Source organism: Bos grunniens, chromosome 2 (assembly GCF_055505025.1).
Source record: "Bos grunniens cultivar Pamir isolate PY7600 chromosome 2, Bosgru_T2T1.0, whole genome shotgun sequence".
NCBI lineage: Eukaryota > Metazoa > Chordata > Mammalia > Artiodactyla > Bovidae > Bos > Bos grunniens.
In genome coordinates, this window is record NC_141166.1 from 47,228,272 (window position 1) to 47,243,029 (window position 14,758).

The 14,758-nt window shown below is 34.3% G+C and overlaps 1 protein-coding gene across 9 annotated transcripts in view; it reads left to right on the plus strand.

Moving 5' to 3' along the window:
• The window catches only part of HYCC2 (hyccin PI4KA lipid kinase complex subunit 2), a 65,037-nt gene extending 53,400 nt beyond the window's left edge, over positions 1–11,637 (plus strand). For 7 of the 9 annotated variants that reach the window (XM_086346224.1, XM_086346185.1, XM_086346202.1 and 4 more), the window contains one exon: positions 3,909–11,637. In XM_086346224.1, the coding sequence (XP_086202350.1) occupies positions 3,909–4,510 (602 nt within the window). In that variant the 3' untranslated portion in view covers positions 4,511–11,637. Of the gene's footprint in view, positions 1–418; positions 2,752–3,908 lie in introns of those variants that run through there. The other 2 variants (XM_086346234.1, XM_086346256.1) reach the window with 2 other exon arrangements.
• The last annotated feature ends 3,121 nt before the right edge of the window (positions 11,638–14,758 follow it).

Genomic DNA, 14,758 nt, shown 5'->3' on the forward strand with positions numbered 1-14,758 from the left:
AGACTCTCCTTGCAAAGCGCACCCCCCCTATATGCTAGCACCAGGTCAGGTACAATCTTTAGTTACCATTTGTGCTGGCCTGGAGTCTGCATCCCTGTGTATTAAAGAGCAGCTTGGCATGGCTACTAACAAGGGAGAGGCCTATCTCCAAAAGGTCTGCAAATGCTTGGGATTTCTTCATTACTGAGCATGTTTATTCTAACATCAGGAAAGGAAAAATGCACCCAATGGACCTGAGCCTTATTATTCAATGTGTATCAATTTCATTTAGTTGATAATGTATTATTTGGAAAATAGGTGAGGAGAGTTTTAAAGCTTTAGTACATTATCTTTGAGAAATGGGACTGAAATGGAGCTGGCTGATTGGTCTCTAGTCCCAGGGTGGCCAATTAACAAAAACTTCTTATCTCTTTGACAGAATAAACCAGTATTGATTGGCTTCTTATAATCTTCAAATCAAGTTGCCTGGGTCTGAACTACTGACATCTTTCCTCTATAAATGTACTCTCCTGGTGCACACTACCTTTTTATCATTTATTGTAAAAAATGATTATCTTATATAGCTCCCAAACAGAAGTGAAATGTATTATTTAGAAGTCATAAATCCTAATAGATCCTTGTTTATACAGTATGGGTATCTCAAATGAGAATTTTTTTTACCCCTCCACCACCATCACAGCCACGACCATTATCTATAAAAGAACACTTCTCTCTGATAGGAAAGTATTTATTTGCTGTTTAACATGTAATGCCATAGAAATCGGTTTTATAAAAGAGGATATTGTGGCCTAATAGTTTTTTCATTATTTAATGTATTGCTGCTGTGGAACTTGTACACTAATTTATGAAATATAGCAAGTAGTTTTAAAATAGGTTACTTATTTTTATTTATTCCACCTTAGGAAAATCTCTTGCTTCTTGGTGCATTAAAAATTTGAGCATGCTCAGTAAGAATCTAAATCTACCTTCTGTTCCCTTGCCCATTTGCCCAGAGTGACCTGACTTCATTTAACAGTGTTGCATGTGCATGATCTAGGGACCCAAAGAAGTTGGTACTATGAAGAGAACCGTGTGAAGGACACAGCCTTTCCTTTTCATTTTTTCTATATCTCTTTATGTTATTCCTGGGAGTCAGTTGTATCTTGTATAAGGCGTAAAAATAAGTATATGAATAGATGTCAAATTCATAGTTGGCCTAAATTGATCAACATCTGTTCTCCACTTTCTTGATGACTAAATGAGCCACTTGAAGTGTATCTACTGCCATTGTTAGAATATTGGAGTATCCATGCTAAATGTAGTACAATAATCACTAACATTGATGAAATTTAAGTATGGGATTGGGTAGAATCATTTTTTCCTATTAATCATAAGTCATACACTTTGAAAAAAGGAAAAAATAATAATTCCTTTAAAATGTCCTATTAAATGTTAAAACATCCTGTTTTAATATCTCCTATTACTGATAAAATTTCAGGTTGTGAAGCTGGGGTATGGCCATTTAGAAAAGGAATGAATCCCATTGGTGTGTTTGAAATTTCTTAAGTTATTTCGCCTTTTAATCTAGTTTAATTGTAGCTTTAAATGAGTATTAGTAAAAGCTAATTTTTAAGGAAAAGCAAACATAAATAGGAAAGTTCATTAAAAATCTTTTTGGTTGTCTCATCTTTGGCTCATGAATAGTATTATCACCCAAGGAGAAAATTAGAAGGAAAATGTTATTAGACATAATAGCCTTTTTATTCCTTGAAGTTTTTTAGACAGAAATATGGAAATTATTAAAACTAATGAAAAGTTTAGGTAATTCTGAAGTCTGCTGGAGCTTTTGGTTTAGCATCAATAATTGACCTTCTAAAAGAAAAAGAAGGGAATTTCACCTGGCACTGCAGTGGTTAGGACTCTGCTCTCTCAACTGCTGAGGACCCAGGTTCAGTCAGTTGTCAGAAAACTAAAATCCCGCAAGTCATGTGGTGCAACCAAACGAAAAAAGAAAACATGTTTTCTAAAGGTTTTAAATAGTTTTACAGTTAAAGTTGTATTTATTACGTGTTGGAATTGAAGAGAGAATTCATCACCTACCTTTATCCTGATTGTTAAGTAACATTTATGACTTTTAAAGCTGTATTTAAAATTATTACTAAACTGAGGACCGTGCTTGTGATTAAAGTATATTCAGTGTTCCACTATACTGAAATAGCATTTCCTAGTATATAAAATATCAGTAGGTTCTCTTGCATGGTGGTTTCTACATTGTCATATCTCTTTTATGGCCATATTGCTTGGGCATCAGATCTGCATGTGGCAAAATTCAGAAGCTAGCACTAAGTCTCTCAGTCTCTTTCCCTAACCATATGTATAGCCAATGACATATTTCTGTTCACTTCTAGTTTTATATTACTGATCTTAATTCTGAACCAGTAACTATCTTTTCCTGGGCATTGTGGAGTTCTTCATAGTAATTATAAATAAATTGCTTAGATGTGATATAAATATAATTTAAAGTTTTTATTTTGATGTACACTATATACTGTTCTTGAGGAAGGGGTTGAGAGAAGTGGTGTCAGCTGCATTTTCATATGGCTTTGCATGATGAATAAAGATTACTAAACTGCTGGATATAACAAGAAGATGCCTTTTGCTTTAAGGATAGCCTATTTCATTCTTCTTTTGAAGGAAAGAAATAACTAATCCATATGAGAAAATATTTATATTTTTCCAAGTACTATGTTAAATAAAGATTGTGTTTAAGTATTTTGTGTATATTTTACTTAGGTAACTTGTATCTCAAAGTGATATTTTTTTGGATTTCTGTCCTAACAGTTTACCTTAGCTAAAATATTGATTTCTGAATATAGATTTAGACTGAACTTTCTTACAATCTGGTAAACATATTTTAAAGGTAGCAAACTTCTGTCAGTTTTTGAAAAAAGCAAATGTTCTATTTTCTAAGAGAGTGTTGATCATACTTTCAGTAAAGGAATCGGGCTTTCTGAAAACCCAAACTGAATACATGCTTCTTTTCTTACAAAATCCCAAGATAAGAATTCTTTTGTTAACTACAGTTTCTGCATGAAACTTAATGGAATACTATAAGTATTTTGTGATCCCAAAATAATATATCTCAATATTTAAAATCTAAAATATTATATAAATATATAACATAAAATTATTATATATTATTTATTATATTATAAAATAGTAAAAAATTCTTCCTCAGTATCCTTGTTGGTTCTTACCTTTGTTCTCTGTTAATCAAATATTTTCACATTAACTGATCAAGAAAATATGGAAACCAGTGAGTAGGCATGTTCATAAGACAAAATATGACTGAAGTTACTAGAAGCAATGTAGAATTTTTAGTTTAGAGTTAGAAAATGTACTAGTTCCATGTTAAAGGTTTTAAAGCTATTTAGAAGCAATTAGCTGTTAAATATAAAATTTCATAGTAGTTAAAAGGGGTTTGGGGATGGGTTTTTGACATTATTCTGGGTGACTGAAATTAGAAGGGTCTCCTATTTTATGACAGGTTAAGGAAGATAGGAAAATTTTTGTTTTTTTAGACAGATATGCTCACCTCAAATTGACAAGGTGTATCATAAAGATTTACGATCACTATTTTACCTACAGTTGTGTGTCTAAATATTGATACTAATAGTACGCTAGACTTGCTCGTGAATAGTTTTACATAAGCTAGCCTAATTAAAGCTAAATGAACAGAATATATAACATGAGAATTCTGTATAGATTGAGGCTCCTTCCCCTAAATTATTTAGGGAAAGTGTTTGTAGCAAGGGTCATTGCTGACCTATAGCAAACATTACCTAGGAGAAAAGGTCAGTTGAGTTGTTATTCACGGCTGCTTTTTATTTAATTTAGCTATTGCTGAGTCTGTCTGATTTGTTTTATAGGTGCTGAGGGTATAAATGGAGGAGAGGAGTCGGTAAACCTGAATGATGCAGATGAAGGATTTTCATCAGGGGCTTCCCTCAGCAGCCAGCCAATTGGGACCAAACCATCCTCCTCTTCTCAGAGGGGAAGCTTAAGGAAAGTAGCAACTGGGCGTTCAGCCAAGGATAAAGAAACAACTTCTGCCATCAAATCCAATGAGAGCCCTCGAGATTCAGTAGTTCGCAGGCAGTATGTACAGCAACCAACTGATCTTAGTGTAGATTCAATTGAGCTGACACCGATGAAGAAACACCTGAGCCTGCCTGCTGGCCAGGTGGTGCCAAAAACTAATAGCATTAATCTAATCCGGACAGCCAGTGCTTCCTCAAGTAAATCATTTGACTATGTAAATGGCAGTCAAGCAAGTACCAGCATTGGGGTTGGCACTGAGGGTATTACTAATCTAGCAGCTAACAATGCTAATCGATATTCAACTGTCAGTCTACAGGAAGACCGGCTAGGTCAAGCTACAGAAGGTAAAGAGCTCCTCAGCCCAGGAGCTCCCTTAACCAAGCAGTCTCGATCCCCAAGTTTCAATATGCAGCTAATATCCCAGGTGTAGTCTTGATATCCTCTCTCTCATCTTTCTGCTTATCTTCTAGACTGAACATTTCATTGTGCAAGAAGACACTTCATCCCACATTGTGAAAACATTGGTAATCATAAACAGATCTGATTTAGTTTAGGTATCTTCATACTGTATTTTGTATGGAAACAGCAATAAGGTTTTCTTTTCTCTCTTTCCTATATCGTCTCTTCACCTGTTCCTTGTAAACGTATTTGTGAAGCAGTAGAAAATGTTCGCGTTTTCCACACCTTCGTTTCTCCTTGGGTGATGTGCAATCCATCGTAGGCTGATCGGTCCCATTTCAACACTGTGAGACTGAGGTTATGTTAGAGGAAATGGTGTATATGATCCCTATGAATGATACTTCGGCTTTTGTTTAAAAAAAAAACAAAACGGGTTTGTTCTCATAATCTGTAGAACTATGAAGATAACTGGATCATATTTTTTCTCTCTTAACCAGGAGTGCCTCAGAGATTCTGCTATGACTTTGGACTTCTCTGAGTCTGTGCAATCATTTTCTTGAGAAGCATGGGGAAAGGTGGTAGACTGCTGCACTTTTTCATTAAAATGAGGGTGGCTCTTTTTTTCCCCCATCTCCTTTATCTCGAGGATACAATGTTCAATTACTGAGGCATTTGAATCAAGTTGTGGCCACCTCTGTTGGAGGACAGGGCTCTAAGTTGATTGTGTAATAGATAATGCACTTTCTCAATGGCTCTATAGTCATTATTAACATGTCTTCCCTCCTCCCCACAGGGACATAAGGTCATTTCTGTCCTTTGAGTTTGAACAGCTAATAAATCAGAGAATCCAAGGGGCTTGTTCTATTTCCCAGGAATGATTGACACTTCGGTGCTGGGGTTTTATGGGGGGAGGGGGCAGTTTCTGTTTAGATTGTGTGGAATTGTTTGTGTGAGGGGAAGTTTTGATTGTTTTTTTTTTTTCTTTGTGAGCTGATGATGACTGAAGTAGAACAAGTACGTCTTCAGGTAAAGAGAGGGATTTCTCAACCCACTTTCTATGATGTCAGATTATTGGAGAAACCCTTTCAGCTGCTTTCTAGATGTACCTAAATTCAGTCAGATATTTTGGATTAAGAAACCTGAAGTCCTGATAGGTCATATACTCCAAGGAAATACATCAGGGACAGATAATTGGCTGAAAACACTGACGCTTCAATGTGACACATTTTTATAGAGCATTTCTACCAGGGGGTACTGACTTGATTTCTCCTACAAGGACCACACTGCCTTTGTGTTTAATGTAATGCAATTTGTGTACCTTCTAATCATATATCTGCAAAAGTTCTCATTTTTATAAATCTTTGAAATCATGCCAGTAAGCTAGATGTTGAATGTATGTAAGTAGCTTTTGGTAACTGTGCTAAGAGGCTATGAAAATGCATTATTGGTTTTTTTAGAAATTATTTTTTTTTAGTTCTGATTTGGTTGGATAAGATTTCATTATGAACTCATCTGGGTCCCAGGCTCTAATGCTTGATTGAAATAGAAGAAAGTATATTGGTTTTTGAAAATCAGTGTATCATGACTTGAACTGCTATACATTCTTCCACACAATATTCAGAGCGATGAATACTTTGTACATTTAGACATTCTTATTTTATTATTGTAAAAGAAAAATATACTAAATTTACAGAAAGCAAGTATTCTCCTAATTAACAAAGTTTGAAATATTACCTCTACTGATTAAAATTCCAATAGATTTTGATAAAATAACCAGAAAAATGCTTCTCATTTTTTCACATCTTAAAATCCAGCCCCTTCCTTTTTATTGTAAGAGGTTTTTATTTTGGGGGGTTTTGTAAGGTACTTTCTGTTAGAATCTTTATGAAAACAGTGAGATGCTTGTTTGAATTTGGTGGTGTGTAATATTTTTCAGCTCATATGAAAATGGAAAACTAGGACCTGAACTATTACCTATAACATTGCCAAAGTCTGAAGAAAAGCTAAAAGTTGATAAATAGAGATTTATTGATTTGTGTATATATATGTGTGTGTGTATGTGTGTGTATATATATGGTGTGTATATGTATATATCACAAAGACTATTTTAGATATCTTTTCTTTTAATTTAACTAAGGGATGTCAGATAAATGAATTAAAAGCAGCCAAATAAATGAGGTGTAAAGATATATAACATAATAAGGAAAGCAAAGTTTCAGGTATGAAAAGAAAAGAGCATTATACTTAACAGGAGGTAAGATCTTGACCATGGCTGGAGATCAGTCACTTTATGGTAAAACTGCCTGGTTGATTTAAGAGGCTGAAGGGTTGTTTTTAATTTAGCAAGTTGTACATTTATTGGCACCTAAATCTAGCATGCTTATAGTTATAGCACAAAAAAAACCCCCCAAATAATACCAAATTTACAGCAAAAACTGTAAAAGACATCATAAACCCTTTGTCTGATTTGTTAGAAATCTTATGTTACACTTGAAAAGCTGGTTTTGAAAAACTTTCAACTTAAAGGATTTCATGTATCTATGTGTATTCATATATATTTTGTACATACATATATCCATTAATGTTTCATGACCCTCTAACATTTGTGTTCCATTCTTTTAAGTGGTATAATTTGGCCCCAAAGAAGAAATATTTTAGTTAGTTCAAATTTTGCATTTGGTGTCTTAGAACAGATTTCCTGTGCAAGATATAGTTAAAATGGAATGAGTCAGTCATAAACCATAGTCACATTTTCTAAGAGATTTTTAAAATATTCATTTGCATTATTGCATTTAATGTAAAATAATTTTCAGATATACAACTGTTACAAATATATGCCAGCAATATTCACGCTTTATCCTTTAACAACTTTTTGTTTTTATACTTCCTAACTTCCATTTTAAAAAGTTCTTTCATTTATGGACAAGCTAGTTAGGGTGAAAATACTTGTTTTCTATAATAAAACAATTTGATTGATGTTATCTATGCCAGGTTCAATTAAGAAATACAAGGAAATTATCTGCAAGTTTTGAGAATTCTTCTCTATGATGTTAATTTGAAATCATGTTACTAGAACACACATATATTTTAGAACAAATCAAGTGTAAAGTGAAAGCTAGCTTAGTAGTAAGATTTTTAAATATGAAAATATTTTGAGAAGCTGCATGGGAGCATGATGATTGTAATTTGAAATCCTGATCATTACCACTAGTCTTACCTTCCCAATGATTCTCCTGTGCCTATTTATTATAAAGTCAATTTTTTTGTTCTAAAGAGACCATAGAGATAATCTAGGAGTCTCCCAGCACCCACTCCTTCATATCCATTTTCAGGACACTGAGGCTCAAAAAGGTTGTAATGTGCTCAAAGTCACATAACTTAGAAGCAGAGCCAGAGTCAAACTCCTGTCTCCCGTCAAATGCATATTAACACCCCACTGCCTCCTTTCACTCATCATATGGTGAGTGTGGTTATGGAACACACTCCAATTCTGCAATTTCTTTACAGTTTGGGTCTAGTAGTGGTGAATATAGCACATTAAGAAAAGTATTAAATCCAGAGAAAAATGTAGAGTAATAAACATAGGTGGGGAAGGATAGATACATTTTTCTTACTCTAATTTATGCCTTACTGTTTTCTGCCACTTAACAATTGTATGCTGCCATTTTATAGTTTATTATGTTTGGGGGAATTTATTTAAATGCAAAAATAAACCCAGCGAAAATGACTTTAATCAGTGTTTCTAGCTATCTTAAGAAATTTTTGAATCAGCCAGCTTTCACAGTCACCTAGGTGGCAGGTTAACTGTATTGCACAGTGTAGTATTGCAAAGTAAAGATAAATTTGATTCCATAATTTCTCATGTAAAGAGATTGAACCTTGTGCTCAGACCAGATAGATAACAAGCAATTATTTCCTTCTGTGATGGAAAAAGATTTATAGTGAAGCTTATGGTTCCATAACAGAATGGTGACCCATGTCATCTAAAGTGTATATATGGTATAAAATGTCTTAAATGCGATAGTCCCAGCTATATAAGCTCAATATTTCCAACCTACATTTTCAAATTCCACTTGGTAGCTTTACTGAAGTACTGAGAATAACTCCTTTTAAGTTTTGTTTGCACCATTTTTGTGAATATTTTAATGAAGTGGGGTGTTTTTCCTACTCGGACGAGTTAATATGGGTCCATTTTTGAGTACTTTTAATTGTTGACAATCAGTAAGTCTCATTTAATTCTCTGCATGTTCATCTGTAAATAAAAATATTAGTACGTATCTTCAGTGGGTAGTACACTATTTATACAGACACTAGCAAGGAGGCTCTCTCCATTTCTGATCTTGGAATTACAAAGTAAGTTTTATGGTTTTGCTTTTTAAAAATCAGTATTTCAGTTACATACTTGTTTTTTAGTTTAAAAATGTTTAATAAGTCATGACAGTGGTCAGAAAATCTACAACAATTTTAGAGCAATTTTTTCTATACTATGGCTATGTAAACAGTCTGAACCTGAGACTTTTTATCTTTCAAGTTGAATGATTATTGTCATGTTTCAAACCACTAAGTCGGTTGAGACACTTATTTGTAAAAATACTTTAATTTTTTAAAAAGTGCTTTTTAGAAACAAGCTGTTTGAAAATCAGCTAGAAATAATTGATAGCTTAAACTCTAAATGTTAGAATATTTGCCAGATTATAAAATGGGATGCAGTATAAAATTGTTAACAGTGCTAAAAAAAAAACCAAGAGTCACCAGATTGATACAGCTTTCCATTGCCAAGGTGGTCGTGTTGATAATGTAAGACATAAATTTTAGTATTACCTACATTGTATACCTAATGGGTATATCATATTGGCACTGAACATATATAGGAAATACTATTTGTAGAGTCAACCAATGTGCACTTAAACTGTTGGATTTTTGGTGGTGCCAGAAATTTGTGTGGTGATCCCAACCCATTAGAATTAGAGGAGTCATATAATCATCCAACCTTCCCCTGCCCATGTAGGTACATTGCTTCTGAACCTGACCACATAACCACAAAATTTAACTTCAGTCTCTTCAGTATGTTTACAATCTTAGCCATTAGTCACACGAGAAATAGAAGAGCAAACAGTTTAGGATAGAAGTTAGCAGGTAGCTGGCAATGATGTGAAATAACTGGCAGCATAGTACAGGTACATAAGTTCTATGTTTTGTTTCTGGATTTTGTGAAAATGTTTACAAATTAAGTCATATTCAGATGTCTGCTATTATGCTCTTCTGTTTAATACAGATTTTTACACCCAAAATGAGAATTAGGCATAGCTTAAAGTATAAATGAGTCTTTTTTTTCAGAATTGTGTATCTGAAGGTAGGTTTAGTAAAGAAAGTCTTCTGTTTTCAAAGAAAATGAACTTAATTGGACAGTCCATCCCCAACTACAGAATTCATATCAATCTGGTTTGCTGTATTTGAGTGTCAAAAGTGTAGTGTTAATGATATCAGAGGAAATTCTTCACACCTTCATAAACTACAAAAGTTACCAAAGAAAATGAATCAACCAAATATAAAATTTGAAGTACCTAACTGTTAAGGAATGAGGCCCCTTCTAACATGAAAGATTGATTTCTAGCCCTGGAGGAAATATTCTTCCATATGGAACAGATATACAGAACCTACAAGATTCCATTTGAGGTTTTCTTATCATGTTGGTAAAATGTCAACATTTATACTTCCAGCAAAAGTACCAGTTAAGGGTCAAGTCCAAATATTATTTCTTATGGCAAATTTTCATGTCTCCTTAATTCAAATTAAGGATTTTGCTCATCAGTATTAAATAAAAGGGGGAGAGAAAAGAATTCCTGTAATTGGTATACTGTATAATATTGTGACTTCCTAAAAGAATTGAGGGTAAATTATAGAAATGTGTATTTTAAGTGAGCAATGTCAGTTATTTCTAGTAAGTATGATATTGGCTAAAACTATGTTTGTTTACATAATTTATGTACTCGATCACTCTGGGTATTTTTTTTCTTCGCAGAAAAACACGATTGGGTTAAGAAAAGTTAAAACACTTATTTTTAAAATAGTTCAGTAAGCACTAAAGAATTTACTTAAACTGTTAAATAATGATTTGGGGGGATATGAATTTATATATTTCCTGATGTCCCAAACAGGCTCTATGTATTATTTTTTTTATATCAGATAGAAGTTAAAAAGTAATGAATGTGTTGATCTGCTATCTTAGAAAAGATTGGCTTTCTAAAAATTATGAACGTCGGTTTTTATGTTTTTTTTTTTTTTAAGTTTTATCATCCAAACTGAACTGAGACATATACTAAATGTTCTTTGTGTTGTTTTAAAATATTTGTAAGAAGTTCATTAACTGCTTTACAGTGGTTACAGTGGTGGTTTTTTGATTCTTATTCTAAAACTTATACTGGCTTTACATTCAGTTTAACTGGTTAAGTGAAACAGTTTTTATGGTGCAAAGATAATTTTCCCACTTTGTCGTCATAATTTGACTCTCCTGACCTACAGTTTCTAAAGAGTTTTTTACTACTGTAACATCATGTATCTGATCTCTGTCACAATGGACAAGTATACAGGAAATATCCAACTTTCATATGTTTGCTTCAAAAAGGTTACAGGTTGAATAGGTCAGCTCTTATGTTTTTGTTTCTTAACCAGCATCAACCTATATAGCTTGGTGTAAACTTGCCAAGTATTCAGAGAATAGTGCTGGTTAAAATTTAAATATGATAGTCAGGAAGAAAATATGATCTCTATTGACTGATGTCCTTTCAAACTAGGACTAGTGAAAACATTTTTTTCAGAGCTGAAGAAGAAGAAATGCACATTTAAGATCATATTTATTGGTGCATGTAAGCCATTATCTTAACTGTCTTACTGAACTAGTTAATGCTGTTGATTGTTGAAATGTGAAATGTAGTCACTGTTGACCTTGTAAATATCTGCCAGAGATGAAAAAATATTTTAAATTATAAATAAAGATGTATAAAATTCATTATCAGTCTGCAATGCAGAAACATATCTAAGATGTTAAATACTGTGTTTCTTGAGAAATGTGTAATTTTTCCCTAGATGTATCTAGTTACATTAAGGATGTAAATTTTCTTTTGTACAGTATAAAATACAGCTTTATTTGGCTTTTGACTGGATTTTCCTGAGTTAATTTATATCATACCTAAGTTTCATAGCTTAAAATGGTCCTTCATTGCATTTTTCAAAGCATGCAATTTTATTCATGTATGTCTGAAGTTTTTAATTTATACGATACCCTGTTAAGGAAATTTAGGCAAGATATAAAATTACATATAGCACCCAAAATAAGAAATACCATGTAGGCAGGAGTGAAATTAATACATAAATCATGTGTCAACATTTATGTTACTGTTGAGGTACATATTTATCTCTGAACTTTAAAGCAGCCAAAGAGAGAGATTAACAATGTGATTTTGAGATATCCTTAAGATAAATCAGTTTCCCAGGTGAAGCACAACTGTTTCTAGTACTGAGACATTAGAACTAATTTTCTTTTCTGGGTCCTTACAAGAGGAGCCACCGTTATTACAGTGCCGTTTACACTCTTCAGTAATGTATGAAAGTGCTTTTCTCATACTCTACCAGCAGTTCATTCTCTAGCATTAAACTTCTTGATCAATGCTACATTGTCTTTCTAAAGATACTTTAACCTCTTAGAACATGGATTTAACAAAGGCCTGAGCCCCAGGCTGCCTTTTCCTTTCCTTTTCCATGCACTTTCTAGAAAAATCTCTTTTGTACCTTTTTTCCTCATGCCTGGTATTCCTTGCTTATGAGCCAAAGCTTTCTCTTCCCTTTTATATCTTGTTATGCCTTAATGCAAAATTGCTGGTATAGATTAGCAGTTCCAGAAGAGTGGTTTAAGGCAACTCACCAGACCTTATTATTTCCCTCAACTCTAGTTCTCCATTAGTTAGGAAGAATGAGTTTTACCAGTTGACAGTTTCAGTATTCCTTTCATTAAAAATGTATTACTTGGTGGTCCATTGGTTAAGATTCTGCATTTCCACTGCAGGAGGTGCAGATTCAATCCCTGTTTGGGAAAATAAGATCCTCCATACCACACAGCAGGGCCTGAGGAAAAAAAATTTTAAATTTTTAAATTTTAAGTATCAAAATATTACTTGTTCATTTTGAAAACCTTAGAAAATACAGAGAAAGTATAAAGGAGAAAGTCACTTTAAGGTACTGTAATAGTAAATATTAATAAGGTAGTGGAGGCAGTATCCTTCCACACAAATACAACTCTGGTCCAGGACACAATATTTTATGGTCCAAGGATGAATTAAAAACGATGCTTGTTCAGTGGTAGGATGTGCCAAGCACCATTATAAACACTTTACAGAAAATACCGCTATTCAGTTCTCAGTTAACACAAGTGTCTGATAGGTATTGTTTGTTGTGGTGATGGTGGTGTAGTCACTCAATCGTGTCCAACTCTTTGCAACCCCATGGACTCTGGTCCACTAGGCCCCTTTGTCCATGGGATTTCCCAGGCAAGAATACGGGAGTGTATTGCCATTTCCTTCTCCAGGGTATCTTCCCAACCCAGAGATTGAACCCATGTCTCTTGCACTAGCAGGCGGTTTCTTAACCACTGAGCCACCTGAGAAGCCCCAATAGGTAGGTACTATTACTCTTCCTTTGTAAAAAAAAGGAAATTTCATCTGAAGTATCAACAACCTCAGATATGCAGATGATACCACTTTAATGGCAGAAAGTGAAGAGGAACTAAAGAGCCTCTTGAAGGTGAAAGAGGAGAGTGGAAAAGCTGGCTTAAAATGGCTGATTCATGTCAATGTATGGCAAAAACCAAGTAATTCAAAAAACAAAGATCATGGCAACTGGTCCCATCACTTCATGGCAAGTCGATTGGGAAAAAGTAGAAACAGTGTCAGATTTCATTTTCTTGGGCTCCAAAATCACTGTGGATGGTGACTGCAGCCATGAAATTAAAAGACTTGCTCCTTGGAAGAAAAGCTATAAGAAACCAAGACAGCATATTGAAAAGCAAAAGCCAAAAAAAAAAAATGTCACTTTGCTGACAAAGGTCTGTATAGTCAAAACTATGGTTTTTCAAGTAATCAGGTTATGGATGTGAAAGTTGGACATAAAGAAGATCAAAGAATTGACACTTTCAAACTGTGGTGCTGGAGAAGACTTGAGTCTCTTGGACAGCAAGGAGATCATATGAGTTAATCCTAAGGAAAATCCATCCTGAATATTCATTGGAAAGACTGATACTGAAGATCCAATACTTCAGCCACCTGATGTGAAGAGCTGATTCATTGGGAAAGACCCTAATTCTGGGAAAGATTGAGGGCAAGAGGAGAAGGGGACAGCAGAGGAAGAGATGGTTGGATGGCATCACTGACTCAGTTGACGAGTTTGAGCAAACTCAGGGAGACAGTGAAGGACAGGAAAGCCTGGCTTGCTGCAGTTCATGGCATAGCAGAGAGTCAGACACAACTTAGCAACTGAACAACAACAAGGTCTCAGAGCTAGTGAGTGATAGAACAGAGACACTTAAGACATTCAGGCTCACAGACTTGTGCACTTAACCATCAAGATACTGCTTCATACAATGTTGATTGTTCTCAGCTACTATTCTCACTTGCCTGAGGCCAAGGGCCCTGTGGAAGCTGGGACGGAAGGGGAGTTTGGATCTCAGTAGAGCTAGATTACTAAAAGGCAAATTAAACCCTTGAAAGAATCAAGTCCTCATACCCTAGATATCCATAGTTATAAATTAACTTTTCTCCTATATACGTTGGGTTGGCTGAAAAGTCTATTTGGGTTTTTCCATGTTACAGAAAAACTTGAATAAACTCCTTGGCCAATCCAATATAATGTTTCTAGTTGACTACGGTCCTTAATTATATCCCATTCTTATTTCTCCGGAGTGCATATGTGACTGGAGAAACAAGAAAAAAGTCTTTCTATGGTTCATATGAGGAACCTCAGTTGAGAAAAGCTGGTTCAGACCATTCATAAAGAAGAGGAATCTCCCCAAATACAAAACTTAAAAAATTTTAATTCCTTCCTCCCAACCACCCTGGGAAAAAGCGGCTTAGGAAGTTGGACTTACTTGCAATTATTTGTAATTTACTGTTATTTTTAACTGCATGGGAGAGGGTAGAAATAAAGTCTTTCATGTTTAGGGCCTCTAAAGATCTAAATGTGGCCCTAGGTCATAATTCAAATAGGTTGGATGTAATCTGTGGTAATAGCC